The 17766-nt window shown below is 41.1% G+C and overlaps 1 protein-coding gene across 3 annotated transcripts in view; it reads left to right on the forward strand.

Annotated features, from left to right (window-relative positions):
- Positions 1-17766, forward strand: part of CAMTA1 (calmodulin binding transcription activator 1) — an 890922-nt gene that overhangs the window by 19840 nt on the left and 853316 nt on the right. Inside the window, exons 1-3 of one of the 3 annotated variants that reach the window (XR_009519763.1) lie at positions 5920-6256; positions 8996-9065; positions 14042-14160. Coding sequence is in view for 1 of the 3 variants with exons in the window: in XM_060013510.1 (XP_059869493.1) it covers positions 8994-9065; positions 14042-14160 (191 nt within the window). In the remaining 2 variants the exon portion in view is untranslated. Of the gene's footprint in view, positions 1-5919; positions 6257-8993; positions 9066-14041; positions 14161-17766 lie in introns of those variants that run through there. The other 2 variants (XM_060013510.1, XR_009519764.1) reach the window with 2 other exon arrangements.

A 17766-nucleotide genomic window follows, 5' to 3' on the forward strand; every position in this document is an offset into this window, starting at 1 on the left:
AGAGGTAGTGAGAGAGTAGACAATTCTTTCAAGGGTTTTGGTGGTAAATGCAGAGTGCTGGTAAAATGATAGTGAAATGATTGATCAAGTCCAAGGTGAGAAAAGACATCACTGGGTCCTGATCGGTGTATTAGTTATCTTTGCTGCTGTAACAAATTACCATAAACTTAGTGGTTTAGAAAAAGACACATTTATTATCTGGTTCTGTGGGTCCGGAGTTCAGGCAGGGCTTTGCTGGACCTGTTGCTTCATGGCCTCCCAAGCCTGCAGTCAAGGTCTCATTTGAAGGCCCGACTGGGGAAGGGTACTCTTCTAAGCTCACGTGGTTCCTTCATGGGCAGAGCCAGCACGGTAGCTTGCTTCATCAGAACCAGCAAAGGAGAGTCTGCTAGCAAGACAGGAGGCACGATGCATGTTGCCTATTCATGGAAGTGATGTCCCAGTGCCACATTCTGTTGTCAGAAGAAAGTCACTAGGTCCAGTGCACACTCAAGGGGAGGAGGTTATACAAGAGTGTGTGCTAACTTCAGGGGGTGGGGGTCATGGGCAGTCCACCGTGGAGTTCCAGTAGGGAGGGATGATGGCCCTAGGGGGCATAGGGCAGTTCTTCGGAAAGATGCCCTATAGGGCAGGATGGGAAGTTTTGGAGGTGCAGTTCCAGCTGAGGGTTCAGGTATGTCGCGTTGGGGACCCTTCTGAGGAAGCCTTCCCTGCCGTCTCTCTTCATCCCCGATGAGAGGCGTAGGTGCCTCTTGAAGTGCTCTCTCCTATTAGATGGATTAACAGACTGTATTGTAATTGTCATTGATAAACCCTCTGCTCTGCGAAAATTGAATTATTTATCAGCAAATTCTTGGCCAATGGGGGTATCTGTCCTGCTTGCCTTAGGATGTTGCTAAGGATAAAATCAGGTAATTCATGTGGAAGTATTTTATGGAATGTAAAGAGATTTGCAAACAAAAGGCGTTGCCACTTTCCCCCCATGTTCAGTAGAGCACGTGGACTGTAGCGTACATTTTACTTGTTAACTTGGGTTCATTTTGTTGTACCTAAGTTACTGAACTGGGCTTTATTTAATGCTGTGATATTTTTAGGACTTTTCCAGTAGACTGTTTGCTTTTATGATAAATGACCCCAAACTGCTGCACCTTTCAAGTCCTTGTATCTAGTTTATTGTTTTTTAAAAATCTGTCCTTGCTGTTCCTTGTCACTTTTGCTTCTACTTATCTGTCAGTCTCTAGCTGTCCTTTCCCCTTCTGATTTGTTGCTTCTGATCTTCTCTGGGCTTGGCAACCTGATAATTAAGCTTATTAGAACTATGCATGGTTTAATAGTAATCAAGCTAGGACTGTGGATCAGAGAGCCCTTCTCACAGTGAAGTGTGTGAGCTTTTGCGCGTGGACAGATGTCTTTGGCCACTGAGAGTGTCTTGGCATTCTTCCTAGTTCTGGCAACATTTGGATGAGGTGAGGCCCCACGTGGCCAGGTTCCATTCAAGGGGACGCCTCATTGCTCTGCTATGAGAAACAGTGTTCTCCTCCCCTTTGGTTTTGTTTTTTTTAAAAAAAATTTATTTATTTATTTATTTATGGCTACATTGGGTCCTCGTTGCTGCGCGTGGGCTTTCTCTAGTTGCGGCAAGCAGGGGCTACTCTTCGTTGCAGTGCATGGGCTTCTCATTGCGATGGCTTCTCTTGTTGCGGAGCATGGGCTCTAGGCGTGCCGGCATCAGTAGTTGTGGCTCACAGGGTATAGAGCGCAGGCTCAGTAGTTGTGGCACACAGGCTTAGTTGCTCCGTGGCATGTGGAATCTACCCGGACCAGAGCTCAAACCCGTGTCCCCTGCATTGGCAGGCGGATTCTTAACCACTGCGCCACCAGGGAAGTCCCCTCCCCTTTGGTTTTGATGAGGTTTTAGTTTTGGGGCCGTAGCAAATAGTGATCGGTTATGGGTGGTCTGTGGTTCATGGACTAAAAAATGTTTGAGAAGCACGGAAAATCTTTCTACGAGATCAACATCCAGACTTGTGTGTGTGTAGCTGTTGTGTTGCTGGCCTTTCCTTTAGGATGTTGAACTCCCAGCTTGCATTCCTAGGTATTCTTCCATGTTCCTCGTATGTTTTGGCTTTTCTGTCAGAGCAACTTGTGAACTTTTTCTGCCCCAACTTTTGCATTGGTTCTTTGTGGAGAAGCATTATTGCATTATTGGGAGAGAGCCTGTGTTCTGTGGGAACAGCCCAGGAGTTGTGTAGGGAGCCCTGCTCCTGGTTCTTGCTCTGTCCTCTCCCAGCCTGTGCCCCTTGGCAGGTGTCTCTGCCTGTGCCTTGATGCCTTTTCTAGAACAGACATCATGTCTGCTCTGCTGCCTTCTGGGGCCAGAATAAGATTTTAAATGTGAAAATGCTTGTTATATGTACATAATATCAAATGGAATGCCTAGCTTGTTGAGTTGATATTTTATATCTCTCTTTGAGTAGTTAAAAAAGTTATCAGTATTAGTAATGGTAAGTGCTACTGAGACAGTGTAATTTTAAATTTCATATAGCGTTTTTTTTTTCTGAATATGTTCTACTAGAATCTATTTATACAGGTGAGGACATTTAATAAGTGCTCTTTGATTATTTTCAGAGTATTGAGTATACTGGCTTCCTAGCCAAATTAAATTTATAAAAATTCTAATGATATTGCGATTCATACCTAGAAAGAATTTTTTTTTTCATTCTGAAATCAGTTTAAATACGCTTTACATGAATCTCTGGTAGTAGTGAATCAATTAATGTGATTTCTCAGGTCATAAATCAGGCTCAATATATTGTAGTATTAGTTCCTGTATTAGCTTCGTAGCCCTTCAACTGTTTTGTGGTTTGTTTTAGCAACTTGTTTGCTGTTGAACTCAATTCTAGGTGTTGAACTCAATTTGAGAGCCTAAAATGGTTTGTGCCCCAATTACCTTAGAGGTTACTGCTTCACTTTCTTACTGCGCTGGCCCCAGCAGTAGGAAGTCAGCCACCTAGCAGACTCGCAGTTTTCCTTTTAACTTGAGTACACACTTTAATTTTGTCTCTAATACATGAGCACAAAATATTTTTGTACTATACCATGTAATTTTTTCCCCCACTAACCTTTTGTGGTTTGTGTTTAGGGTGCATGTTGGCTTTCTAGTCTCAGAGGTCATTAGCCCGGTTTTATCGAGGCTTCCAGAGCCTGGTCTCTGACAGACCCTGTGTTCCTCTTTGTCGAGCAGCCCTGTGCTCTCAATGGTAGCGTTGGCTCTGTTGTTGTCTGTCAACATGGTAGAGTATTTTCACCCCCTTAGTTCTTCTTACTGGGTCGAAAGTAGCTCTTGTCTTACTGCTTGATTGTTCATGTTCCAGAAGACAGGTGGCAACTCGGGGTGGCCTCAGGAGAGGGAGACAGAGGTTCTTAAAAAGACTGCTGGTCTTCAGTAAATCCTACCGTCACCAGAGCAAGAGATGGGACCATTCTTTTTCCTTTCCATGAACTTCTGGGAATGCCATTCGTCCATGAATTCAACGAATATTTGCGCTTCTATTATGTGCCAGACATTAAGTACCAAGAAAGCCAGACATCCCTTCAAGGATGCCCTGGATGTAGTCTTACCTTGAATATGTTAGAAAAATATTTATCGGAGTAGAAAAACTGCTAGATTGGGTTTAGATGCTGAATGGCCTTAGGGATTAAAGGTGGAGGTTGTAGGTTTAGAAGGTATTTCTGAAAGGAATGACTCTTCTATAATTAAAAAAAAAACAAACAGTTACAGATGACATTGTGGCAGAGACTGCTAGCTGATTGCGAAACCTAGCTCCTCTTCCTGGGCAGGTAGCCAGACTGCATTTCCCAATCTCCCTTGCAATTAGGTGTGGCTTTGTGGCCATATCCTAGCCAATGGCGTGAGAGCTGAGAAGTGTGCCACTTCCAGGCCTGGCCCGTAGAACCGTCCGGCTCGGTTATCCGTGTCCTTTACCTCTGCTGGCTGATGCAGAAGAGCCCAGTGACGTAGGAAGGCTCCTGCCATGAGATGGAAGGAGATGTGGGGCCTGAGCCGCTGCTTGGAGGAGAGCTGCCTCCTGATCTACTGTTTTGGACTTTACACGAGCAGGAAGTAAATATTTATGGTATTTGAGCCATGACACAGTTTGTTCTAAGAGTTAGCCTGCCTAACTAGGCACGATGCCTAGAATGCTAGGCAAAACTGGTGAGTTTAGTAAAGGTGCTGAGAATTTCGGACTCTGCCTTAATTTTGATTTTTTATATGTCATGTTATGTGTAATGATCAGTGAATTTCAAGGCTCAGTTTAAAGCTATGTGACAAAATCTTTTTAATGTATCACTTTTAATTGATACAGCTGGTTTATTGCATTCAATGGGGCATCTCTCTGCCTTTGTTTTAATAAGCTATGTGGGTCCTCAGCTAGTTTTAAAGGGACTCTATGGAGACTTAAGCATTGTCAGTCCTTATTTCAAAGAACTGTAAATACAGTTTTCATCATGCAGCTTCTCTGTCCAAAAGCCAGTAATCACTTCTCATCATATAGCATTTTGTTTCATTTATTCCATCATCCAAAACTATATATATATATTTATATATATATATTTTAGTATATAAAACGAATGTGGCTATGTGTAACCCTCTGACCTAGGTTCTCTGAAGGGAGGCAAAAATGGATAAAACATATTTCATGCCTCCAAGGAGTTTGTGCTGGTACACAGATAGTTACTAGGTTTCCATACTGCTCTCATCTCCTCACTTCAGGCTTTAATAAATCATGTATTATTTCTTCATTACATTTTTTTTTTTTTTTTTTTTTTAGTATTGTCTCCAATTAGATATACCTTTTGAAGGCAGGGAATACTTTAAAGAGCTTCTGTGTCCTCTCTTGGGTACTTCTAGCGGACACTGGACTGTACTTAATTGAGTAACCATCTTTGTAGTGTCTTTTGCTTTTCTTGCTTGGATATTCTGGTATAGTTTTGTATTATAGTTTGTGTTAACAGGCAAAAGTACTTTCTCAGTCTATTAGGAATCCATGGAATTGTGCAGTCAGGAGTGTTGGGACTGGATCTTTATTAGATCTAATTGCTCATCTTTTAGATCATCTAGTTTCTGATAGTCTAGGTGTGGCCGGTGTCAAAGCACATTAAATTTATAAATTTAATTTGGCTAGGAATCATGGGGGTGTCTCAGAGGCACAGACTCAGGCACCACTCAGACCTGTGGGTCAGAACCTGCAAGAGCCTCAGATGACCCACATGTGCGTTAAAGTTGGGGATGCGCTGCTCAAGGTCAACCTGTGATTTTATTCTCGAGAAAACTGGCAAAGTCAGAGAGTTAGCAGCGTCATGCAGCTGTTTGTTTCAGTGGCTCCCATCCTGGATACACCTTGGGATCACTTGGGAACCTTTAAAAAATACTGATGCCTGGGTTCCATCTCCATACATTCTGGCTGAAGTGGTCAGGATTGCAGCCTGGGCATCAGAATTTAAAAAATCTCCCTAGATGACTGAAGTGCAGCCACGCTGAGAGCCGCTCAACCTAGTTAATGAGAGAATCCGGGTTTCCTGATGCTCTAATCAAGTAGTCCCTTTGCTCCACACATGGATGTACTTTCAGAAACAGAGCTCTCCCTACCTGATTTTTCATTGTAGAGCATCACTCCGTTTTATTTCCTTCACAGCATTTATCCCACTTACCACCTGCCTCCCCCACTGGCATGTACCCCATGAGTGTGGGACCTTTGTTAGTCTTGTGTACTGCTGGGTCCCAGCTCCTAGGACGGTGCGTCTGGCACACGTGAGGTGCTCCTTTCATGTGTGTAGAACACATGGAAGGAGTTATGATAAAGATGGAGGCATCCGGCAGGAGGGAAATACAGGCTATTCAGACAGCACCAGTTGGGCTGCTCGCCTCAGTCAGCGGGAGGCTCCCGAGGGCAGAGAGGTCCAAGTCAGACTTGAGAGCCAGCCAGGGAGGGCAGCATGCAGACTGGAATCCAGAGCTGGCGTTACAGCTTGTACTTTTCCCACTCGGCCCTTGCCTGTGCGCAGAGAGCTCAGCTGTCTGTCCCGGCCTTGCCAGCAGGCGGTGGTGGGCCTGGCTCAGGACCCCGTGGCTCCAGATCCTCCGACCAGTGAGTGCCGCTCTCTGCACTCCGGAGCCAGTCTGGCTTCCAGAGCCAGGTCTCGGCCTGGTGAAAGGACCTAGCTCAGAGGCTGGCCCCGGGGTACTTCATACAAGGTAGCCATTGCTTGTGTGAGTTTGCTTGTTTCGCCTTATTTGCTTTGAGACTCATGTTGTGTTTTTTAGGGTGGGATGTCATTTGATTTCACTCTCAAGTTATGTGAGTGAGTTTCTTTCCTGGTTAAATGAACTATTAAGACTTCATTTATTACGCTAGTGCTATTGAGAAATCACGGTTGGTTGTTCGTGATATTTCTGTTACATATGTTGTTTTTAGCGTTTAATTCTTTCGATTTGTTATTTGATACATTTTACCACTAATTTACCTGTCATCAAACTTTGAAGTCAGCTGTAAAAGTTCTTTTTATGAAGTCATTCACTAATGTGTTCCACTGTACATTAGTGGTTTTTAAAACTTTTTTTTTTTTTTTTTTTTTTCGCGGGCCTCTCACTGTTGTGGCCTCTCCCGTTGCGGAGCACAGGCTCCGGATGCGCAGGCTCAGCGGCCATGGCTCACGGGCCCAGCCACTCCGTGGCATGTGGGATCTTCCCGGACCGGGGCACGAACCCGTGTCCCCTGCATCGGCAGGCGGACTCCCAACCACTGCGCCACCAGGGAAGTCCGGTTTTTAAAACTTTTGAGAAGACCATTGTGAGATGTCTTGATCAGTGGTAAACCTAAGCTGTCTTGTTTTTTGGTAATAGGAAGCCAGAAAATGTTAAGTCTTGAACGTAAAACATTCTTTTTAACACTGTAAAATTTCAAGTTTCAATTTGGAAACCACATTAAGATGAGATGTTGCATTACGGTGCTGAGAAGGCTGTTGCTGGCGACTCTCAAAGATGTTGCCTGAAGTCTAGAATCCCACACTCGGTTGGGGGAGAGACTAATGTTGAATTTTCCAAAGGAACACGAATGCTGAGTCCATAGTTCACAGGGAGAACCCTCAGGCCTGGATTGCTAGCCAGTAGTTACCACTATTGATTAAATCAAGCAGAAGAAGGACAGTAAAAGTACTGGAACAAGAATTTTTCAGAAACAAGAAATAAATGATTAGGAGCTGATGGTTATCCTGGTAGCTGGGGTCGCATTGTGGAGAAAGACTTTTTCTGTGGTGAAGCACCCACTTCCCGTGGCTCCAAGGGAGAGGAAGATCAGAGCCTCAGGGGAGTGAGCTTAGTCAGATTTCAGCACTCTTCGCGGCACAAAAAATCCAGGCAGCCATCAGTGTATTGTCAGAAAATGTTAACGTTGTTAAAGATTATCCTCACTGGGGCTTCCCTGGTGGCGCAGTGGTAGAGAGTCTGCCTACCGATGCAGGGGACGCGGGTTTGTGCCCCGGTCCGGGAAGATCCCACATGCCGCGGAGCGGCTGGGCCCGTGAGCCATGGCCACTGAACCTGCACGTCCGGAGCCTGTGCTCTGCAATGGGAGAGGCCACAACAGTGAGAGGCCCGCGTACCGCAAAAAAAAAAAAAAGATGATCCTCATTAACCGTAGTAACAATGGCATTTTATATTGAGTGGTACTCTTGAATCTAAAGCCCTTATCTGTGCAGTATCCCATCCAATTCTCTGTACTTTTTTGGATGAGGTAATACAGAGAGGTTAAATTACTTTCCCAAGGACAGCTAGTAAGTAAGAGAACTGAGTTTTTTATATTTTAAACATGAAATGTTGAGGGTGATTGTTGAACTGTCTTTGGTTTTCTAGGTATATAAATCTGTGGTTTATAGTGCTGGAGGAATAATCTAAAAATTTATTTAATATTACAACTGAACAAAAAGGGACCCAGACTAATTGGCTGGCAAGACTCAGAGAAATTCCCCCCCTCCTTTTTAAAAGTTACTGTGGTATAGGTTTTTTTTTTTTTAATATCTTTATTGGAGTATAACTGCTTTACAATGTTGTGTTAGTTTCTGCTGTACAACATGGTGTAGGTTTTTATATGAAAGCTTTAATTTTATCTACATGAAGCAGCCTGAGAGCAGAGACCTGGTCTTCCAACGTCTCCCTGACTCACTCCGCCCGCCATGCTGTTAGTTGGCACTCACAGGTCCGTTTGAATCAGTCAGGTATGGGCCTTGCTGTTGGGAAGCGGTAATGATGTCGTTGAATGTTGACTGAGCTGCAGAATGAAATGGCATTGGTTCTTCTTAGTAACAATTTACTGTACGTACAGCACATATGCTCCCTGTTAAAAAAAACTGCTCAGGTACTGGAGGTTCAGCAGCATATATCTTTTTTTCACACACGTGTACTTTACATTTTGAAACACTGTTAGCCTACAGAAACATCGCAGGTGTAGTGCAGAGAACTTCTTTCCCCATGTGAGAGAGTGAGTTGCCGGTATGTTTCATCGCCCTTGACTGTCAGTACTTTATTATGTGTTTCCTACAAACAAGAACATTCTCCTCCATCACCACAATGCAGGCATCAAAATCAGGAAATGAACACACAGACCTCTCTACTGTCGAATCCTCCGAGCTATTCTGGTGGTGCCAGTTGACCCAGTGCTGACCTTGTAGAGAAAGGCCCCGCGGGGACCCTGGGTGGCGCTTGATTGTCTCCTCAGCCTCCTTTGATCCAGAACAGTTCTCAGTCCTTTCTGACTTCCATGACCTTGACGTTTGTGAAGACTACAGGCCATTTTGTGGAATGTTCCTCAATTTGGATTTGTCCGATGTTTCCTCATGATTAGATTCAGGTTTTGCATCTTTGGCAGGAATATCACAGAAGAGCCAGTATTTATCTTTTTCAAAGATTAGTTTTACATTTTATTTTCTGTTTCCTTAGAGCGTTTCCCAAAGTGTATTCTGCGGAACTAGCACCTACTGTGTTCTCAACACCGTGCCACCTATAGAAGGTAGGATTCGAAAGCTTTTGACTTACAGGAAGGGGTGGGCTTGGCAGTGAGAGTAATTCCATCACTGTAGTGCAGGAAAGCCTGTGATGAGGAGGCCTGGGTTCTGCCTTTAACTTGCTGTGTGATCTTAGATGAGTTACTTAATCCATCTGGGGGTAGCAAAATAATACTCCCCTCGTAAAGTTTCTGTGAGGATTACAAAGGCAAAGGGTTTAATCGCATGGAAAACTCAGAGCACTCTGCAAATGTTAGATACACTAATACAACGATTTTGTAATTCTAGTGTCAAATTCTGGGTGACTTAGAGTAGGAGCCTTGTGGTATTGCCGGAAAAGCCAGAGGTCATGTCTGAATCCCATTTGAGCCACTTACTAGCTGTAGATCTTGGGCAAATTAATCTGAACCTCAGGTTCTTCATCTGTAAAATGGGGGTGATTATGCCCAGACGGGTTATTGTGACGATTAAATGAAGGAGGACAATGTAAAATCCTTTCTGGATGCCTGATATAGAGTCCCACAAATGTCTGCTCCCTCATAAATAGTAGAAAATAAATGTACTTGATCACATGTAGCTCAGATTGAAGTTGAGTGGGACGAAGCAGGAGAGGATGCCCCAAACCCAAATTGACGGCAATTGATCGCAAGGCTTCTGGGCCTCGCCGCTTTATCTGCCCCCACCTACATGTTTTTAGATTGAAAATATAAAATTCAGGTAAACAGTGAGAAGTTTATTAAACCTGAGTTTGAGTTGACCTAGACCTGGGTCAGAGGTTTGGTAATATGATTGACAGGGAGAGGGTATCTGGCCACCTAAAAATAGAAACGGTAAGATTTGATGATCACACGCACTCTAAGAAGAGGAAAGGGGTTGTGAAATAGCAAAACTAGTTATACTTTTCTATTAAAAAAACTTATTATTTTTTTTAACCTTTAAAAAATCTTTTGGATAATTACAACTGAGTTTAATTAATTTTGGAGAATTTCTTTCGAGAAGAATAAGAGGAAATCATACCAAGGCTTGGCACATCGTTGGTGCTTAATTAATATTTATTTTGGATGGATAGCGATTTGAAGGTCTTAGATTAGTAATGGCAGTATTTGCTGCTGTGAGCACTGTGCTGACTTGAATTTAACAATATGTGCTTATGTTTCCCTGAATCAGTTCCTATCCTACTAATTAAATCTAAGCACATAATAATTAGAGCTAAACAGAAAATTGTAGTGCTTCCTTTTAATTTTACCACTCCAAGTTGTTGATCAGATATATTCCCAGTAAGACTGAGCAATTTGGTACACTGTTAGACCAGCTTATTTTGAACAGTTTGTTCTAGAGGTTGAGAGGTTAATCATAATCAACTTGATTGAATAACAGTGTTTGTAATTATTCACAAAACCAAAATTATTGAATTTTTATTAATTATGAATCAAAATAAAATGTATACATCATTTCCAGGTTAGACTTAATACAGTTATGATTTACCTTGTAGAAGTCAACAGTGTGTTCCAAGGAAAAGGTCAAATACATTTCTTTGGATTTAAATGAAGGATTTGGTAATGTGAAATCTCAGATTTAGAAATAAAACATGAAAATAAGAATTCTGCTTTTTGTCTAATTAACTAAGTGAATGAGCATTCTCGTACATTTTAGAAAGTTTTAGTTGAGTTATACGATGCCTCTAAAGTTATTATTTGGAAAATATTTGAAGGTTGACTGGAAAAGGTGGTTCATTCTCTGGAATTAATAGCTGTCAGCCAAACAAATCATCTGTCAATTTCAAGAGCTTCACAAGTTCTTTTTATTGTGAAGTAGGTTAGAAAATTATTTTGTGAAGTCATGTATCAGACACGCATATTTTGCTAGATAATGATAGTGAAGTGTTTTACTGTATTTGGTTGACACTTCCATTTTGCAGTGTCAGAGTTTAACTCGGGATTTAAATACCGAGATGCAGTTGAAACCACTGTATAACTTACTTTTAACATTAACTCAAGATACTGTTGGAATCCTTGTACTGAGACAAGGATTTAAAAACTGGTACATGTGTTATCTAATTATGATATCAATTATAGTTACTCCAAAAACATTAAAAAGCAACATTTAATTAAACAACACAACTTTATACAGTATAGCCATGTGAGCAGTTCTTTTCTAATGTGAAAGCAAAGTTACTCTTTATTCCATTTTAACTAGAAAAACTGAAATTTGGAAAGGCGAGTTTTAACAGTTTGGCTGTTTGAATTCCTGATATTCTTTTCCCAGTGTGAAAACTGCCCTCTTCATAATGCACAGTGGGAAAATTTACCCATTGTTATGTTTCTTAAAAACATCCAATTTATATACAGCATGAACCTAAAATTCTGGAAATAGCACAGTTTAAAAACTGATTAAGGGGAACCCGTTGGCCTGTCATACTTCTATTCCTTTTGAACCCATGGCCGCACATCCCCATATAGTGCTAAATTTAGGAACTTGATTGAGACAGTGCTCACACAGCTATTCTCCTTTTCCTCTTTAAAAGCCTTTGGGCCGATTCACTGCTGCCTGATTTGGTATCAGAGTGGAAGACAGAAAGAAGCCTTTTCTCTAGCAGTTAGTTGTGCTGTTGAGAAGAGTGCTCGCTCGCTCGCTCCGTCTCTCTCTCTCTCTCTCTCTCTCTCTCTCTCTCTCTCTCTCTCTCTCTGTCTGTCTCTGTCTCTCTCTGTCTCTCCCCAACCCCACACACACCCACACATACACCCACACACTCACTCATATGCTTCCTATGCCGCAGGACAGCCGGGTTCTTCAAGGAGGCTAAAAGGACAGATGATTAACATCAGGTTGTGACCACAAACATAGAAATAGAAGCGGGGGTTTCATATTCCATTCATTGTCAAAATTATACGTAAATAGTTTTTTCAGAGCTGTGACTAGTCATATACTATTCAAAGTAAGCCAATTGATTGAGCATCTAGCATAGTACTGTTTTCATAGAAGGTACCCTGTAATTGGTAAATATCGGAATTGAGTATAGATTTTAGAATTTTTTCACCTCTACTTTGAAGATTCTACACATCAGGGGAGATTTTTAAAGAGCAGAGTAAAACCACTTTAGGGAAAGAGAGAAGGGAGGTAAAGGCTCATGTGATTTGGTATTGTGCACTTTAAAGTTTTATGGCCATGGTACCTCCCTTGAGAGGATGAAGTGCAGGGAGCATGCATAAGCACATAAAATTACAAAGGTTTTATAGTGTGTAATTAATACAGAACTTTCTATGAACTTGCTTTTACTTAAACCCTTTTTGTTTTTTGGTTTTGTAGCAAGGTTTTTTAAAAGTTTAATTTTATTTTGCTATTAAATTAAAATTTTGCAGTCAATTTTTAAGTTTTTCAAGTTTTTATACTGCTTATAGAAATAGAGGATAGGCATTATAATTCAATTGGTTGTGTAGTTCATGGACCAAAAAAGATTTAATATGCTAAAACTCTCAAGTTCTTCCCTATGGGAAGATGTAGTAAATTTCTTAGATGTTATTTCTGTACCCAGTATTTCCCTGTTAAGATCTTTTCCTTGAGAAGAAATGTGTTAATCAGATGAAAAGTGTTTGGAGAAGATTTTATTATGACTGTAGAAGTATTTTTTATTCTTTTATGTTTTTCGCATGTTCAAAAAATAGTCTATGCTAAACAAAATTGTAGTAAATGACTGGAAAAATATACTACTGTATTTCACTTTCAACATTCTTAACTAATACCTGTATGCCCATATAAGGTTGTTTAATTGTAAGGCATTTAAAATTACTGAATGTGACAGTAAATTCTCTAGGGATCTATGCCTGGAGGAGAATTAGAGATTATCTCATTCTCCTTGATTTGGGAAAGCTGAAAATATTAAGTAACTTACCCAAGGTCACACAATTAGAAAGTAGCAGAACTGGGCCAGAATCCTGGGCTCTTGACTTCGAGTCCTTTCTTACCTTACTGATATCAGAGTTAAGTCATTTCACCTGTGACTTTCTGGAGCGAATTCAGTCTTCAGTATTTTAATATATTGCTCCTTGGCACCCAGTTATGCATTGTACCTTTTGGATGTTGGGGCTTCCATTTGGCATTAAAAAAAATTGGAGTGGGTAATTTGAAACTCTGACCTAAATGTGTCAAACCTGGCAAGAAATTAGGAGCCAGGCAAAGGGACTTTGTTACAGGAATGAAACAAGAAATGATATGTAAATAAATAAGTGAATGAAAGAAGGAAATGATCTGTTTTAGAAAGTATCAGGGAGACTGATTATCAGATAGACATACCATCTAGTCTGAAAGTAAGGAGCTTTTCCCTCACTGATTTAGAAGAGTTACGTTTTGATGAAATACATTAATCGTGTAGATATATATGTAAATCAAATTAATTAAAAGTGTATGTTTTTAGATTTAGGCTAGAAAGGCCAGCCTCTGTATTACCTAGGTAGCTAACTGGAGGTTTAAATTCCTTATATGTATAAGATTTGTAATTTTCTTTGGAAAGGATAAGTCTCATTTGTATTCTACGGGATGAAGTAGTATTAATTTATCAGTAAAGTAAGCAGTCATATTTTATTATAATTCCTCTTTTCTAAAAACCTTAGAAACATTTTCAGCTGTTAATAGAAGATTTCTAGGTGTTGTGAGTTTAAATCATTTTATAGTTTTGATGTACTTCATGGAAACCTGGTGAAAGACCCTTTAAAAGCGATGTTCTGTTTATGGGCAGCTGCTGGGGTATTCCCTGTTCATTTGCTCGCCACGGAGCAAAAAGCTCAATCTTATTTTAGAGCCTCTTGACCAGATTCCTGCTGCCATCTATCTGATAAGTGTGTAAATGAGTTTTGTTAACTAAGAGGAATAATGCTCTTGGTCTCCCAGTGACTAAAACTCAGCTGCTGTTTCTGACCTTGCCAGTGTACTTAACAGGAGATTTTCTCTATGATCTTCTCTGAATTTATTGTTTTCTTCTTTATAGATGATCATGGGAACAGCAATAGTAGTCATGTAAAAATCTTTTTACCGAAAAAGCTGCTTGAATGTCTGCCGAAATGTTCAAGTTTACCCAAAGAGAGGCACCGTTGGAACACTAATGAGGTAGATAAATTTCTATTTTTAGGGGTACAATTTTTTTTAAGGGCAAACTCGCTAGGTCATTTTGCATAGTACTACTTTATATTAGCTTTAAATTCAAAATATTGAACTAGGAAATTGTAAATGAGAAGAATACTTAATTTGGATTTGACAGAAACCAACATGTTTTTTGACCTATCTCTGATCTGCTTGGCTTGTGTTGCAAACTATCAAATGTGCACGCTGACTTACTAAGGTAGCATGAGTTTCTTCTGTCTTTGTGTTTTCTTGCATTTTGGTGTGTTGCATTTGGTGGTTGACTCTGTTTGCATCTCAGTTAAACCTTAGTTCTTACGTTGTCATGAATTGATAAGGGTACAAGCTCCAGTATTCTACAGAATGTGCCGTGTCTTGACAATGTGAAGTTTCTGTAGAATTTGGAAGGGCAGGGTTCTTATTAGCAAAATAGCTCTTGTCCTCTCTGATGAAGAAAGTTTGCATGGAGAATTAACTGGTTTTCCTTAACGATAGGAATTTGTATTAAGAATGAAGGCTGTATAGTAGGTTGTTGATCTGACATTCAGTTAGAAGGAAGATTGATGAAGTAGAGTGAATCAGAGTTTATTTTGTTGGATGATGTTTCCTTTTTTGGTAAATCTTAATCTGGAAGTCTCAATATTAGGGGTGGATTGCTTTGTCATCTTTTTTATTTTGAAATCTGACTATTTCAATTTAGGGTAATACCCATTTAGTGTGGTGATGAGAATTGGGTCTGTGTCCATCATGCTGGGAATTCTATTCCTTTAATTCAAATGGCTGGGGTTATTGGTTTTGCAAAGTTGGTCTCAATCAATTCGTGTTGCTGGTTCAACATTTATCAGTACTTCCAAGTTAAATTATAAATATAACACCCTGCCCTGTATTGGGCACTCAGTTTTATTAAGATACAAGAAGAAAATAGTGCTGCCTATTTACCCTTATTTTTAAAAAATCGTTTTCTCAAATTCTTGACTTACAATGCTTTTGTTTTGAGTTATGAGGTTATGTGAAAGTCTCTTCATTTATCCTAGTTTACAGAGTTAAATACTCACTAGAATCTCATAGTTTTGTTACCTTGTCTCAACTGATTTTAAACTTCTTTTAAGGTATGCGTATTTTGATTATGAATAAATTATATTTCCCCCCTCAGACAGAATACTTTTGTTTTGACAAACAGCTAGTTTGGAGGCCTGTTGTTTTAATCAGTCATCTATTAACTGTTTCAAACATTTTAGACATGAAAACAAAGTAAAGGTGCTGAAAATTAGTCCTAATCGTAGATCATTACTCTGTCAGCAAAATAGTACAATTTGGGAGCCATTCAGTAAGTCAAAACTAGGTCATGAAATATTAAAGAACTCAGTAAGTTTCTTAGTAATCCCTGAAACAGGATTTGATACTATGTTATTATACATTAGTTCCAGTTTTTTTATAAATGTAACAAAACATAATTTTTTCAGTATTATCTTTTTATGTAATTGGCAATTTATTTTAATTATGACTTGAAATTATATTTGAAACCAGCAATTGCTTAGTGAATTAAAGTTAGTGGTCTTAGGAGTCTTACGAAGCTGTAGGCAACGGTGTCAGAAGTTTAGTCGGTAGATTCTTTAGCTGAGTGGTTTCAACATTTAGTCGGTAGATTCTTTAGCTGAGTGGTTTCAACATTTAGTCGGTAGATTCTTTAGCTGAGTGGTTTCAAAACTTTCTGGAACTTTTGAGCACAGCCCTTCAACTTTCACACATTTGTTTACCTCTGAATTATTTACGTGTTCCACCTTACTAATATTTTAGATACATTGTGAAACACCCAATAAGGAATTTTTATAGAGGACAAAATTAAGAGGCAGATAAGAAGTCGTTCTGCATTTTCTTCTAGGACCCAGTACACCTAGCCCCTCGGAGACCGCTGGTTTAGGTCCCAGTGTGGCTTCAGTTCAAGTCCTAAGAGGGCAGACTGCATCCCCTTCCGACCGGTGCAGCGTGAGACTGGGGGCTGAGAAATGTGGGGTGGTTGCACGAGCTGTCACTGCTGCTGAAATGTGGGTAGAAGAGCGTGTGCTCCTGTGGAAGGCGGGGGCGTGGCAGGGGGCCTCGGCTGGCAGGGGCCAAGGCACACGCCCTCTTCCCTTGCCATGGGTTGTGCTTTTGGTGATCTCCCTGCTGAAAACCGACAAAAACTCCTACGACAGAACTGAATTCAAAGGCTGGCCCATATTTCTGTGTGGAGGACTTTGGCTTTTTTTTCTTGTTGATTTTTGGCTTTAGGAAAAAAACGGGAATCTTGGAGTGGCAGCAGGAGTTTTTAATTCTGTAGGGTGTTACGTGGTGATGGTGACATGTCATTTTTTTTTTTTTTACTGGCTCGGATAATAGAAACAAAACAATTAGTACTCCTGTGAAAGTACTTGTTTCTCTGACCTGGCTGGGTTTGGCATTTTCCCATGTCTTTCAGTCTGCCATCCTTAATGTTGCCACTGAGACCTGAAGGGGCTGTGTCGCAGTGGGGCTTTGTGACCCCGGGTAAGGCGGAGTCAGTCACGTTCGGGCAGCATTGCCCGTGGAATCTTCAGTCGTTCAGGGAGTAGAGTGTAGCCACCCCGCTTTGCGAAGGGCCCGCCCTCCCCCTGGGGGTGGGGTAGCTTGCTGTGTTCTGGCGGAGGACCCCGTGAAGGAGTAGGCTGCTGCTTAGGAGCTGTGTTGTACAGAAACTACATTCCTGTTGATCCCACTTCCTGGGACCAGGCACTCGCACTGGGAGGTGCATGTGGCACCAGCGCAGTTGCGAGCACAGCCGATGTGGGTGTTTTCCATCTCACTCTCTGCACAGCATCTGTTCGCCAAGTAGACTGGCGGCCGGGGTTGCCTGTATGAGATGTCAACTGTCATCTTTCTCTGTCACCCGTGTTCTCTCTCTCTCTCTCTGATGGGTGTATACAGTTGAGTTCCTGGGTATAATTTGACTCCTCTGTACTTTTGAGACAGCCCTTTCCTCAGACCTGTGTTGTAACATCTGCGGTTACTTGAGAAAACCCACCGTGTATACTGTGCGTGTGCATCCATTGAGAGAGGGAGGGCGGGATGGTGCCCTTTCACGTGTCGCCGCGTATCAGCACCCGCTCCCTGCTGGTGACTGGGTGCTGTGTATCGTTAGTTCTGAGCCTTCTAATGATATTGCAAGGTGTGTAATGTTTCCTTTTACAGATGAGGGAGTGTGGGTAGAAAGTGGTGAAATAATTCGGTCAAGGTAGCACACTTGACAGGGCCTGTCTCTCTCTGTCTGAGCTTCATTTCTTCTACGTTGCTGATTAATTCTTGGGAACATTCATTCTACTGTGTGTCGTCTAGGCTTTGAATTAAAGACGCATAACCCTTAACCACATTAGCGTACCTGGCAGATCCATTCTGGAATTTAGTTTCGGATTAAAAAGAGTTAATATAAGATTAGTATTGTGGGTTCACATGCAAATTTGGTAAAGCTGAAAGTCACTGAAGAGGAAGACTCTTAGAAGATAAGACCGATTTTAGGGCCTACTTAAGCACTTTTAACCTTTTCTAACTCACTGGAATAAGTAAAATCTCCTGCCCTTC

The sequence above is a fragment of the Delphinus delphis genome, chromosome 1, assembly GCF_949987515.2.
Source record: "Delphinus delphis chromosome 1, mDelDel1.2, whole genome shotgun sequence".
Lineage (NCBI taxonomy): Eukaryota > Metazoa > Chordata > Mammalia > Artiodactyla > Delphinidae > Delphinus > Delphinus delphis.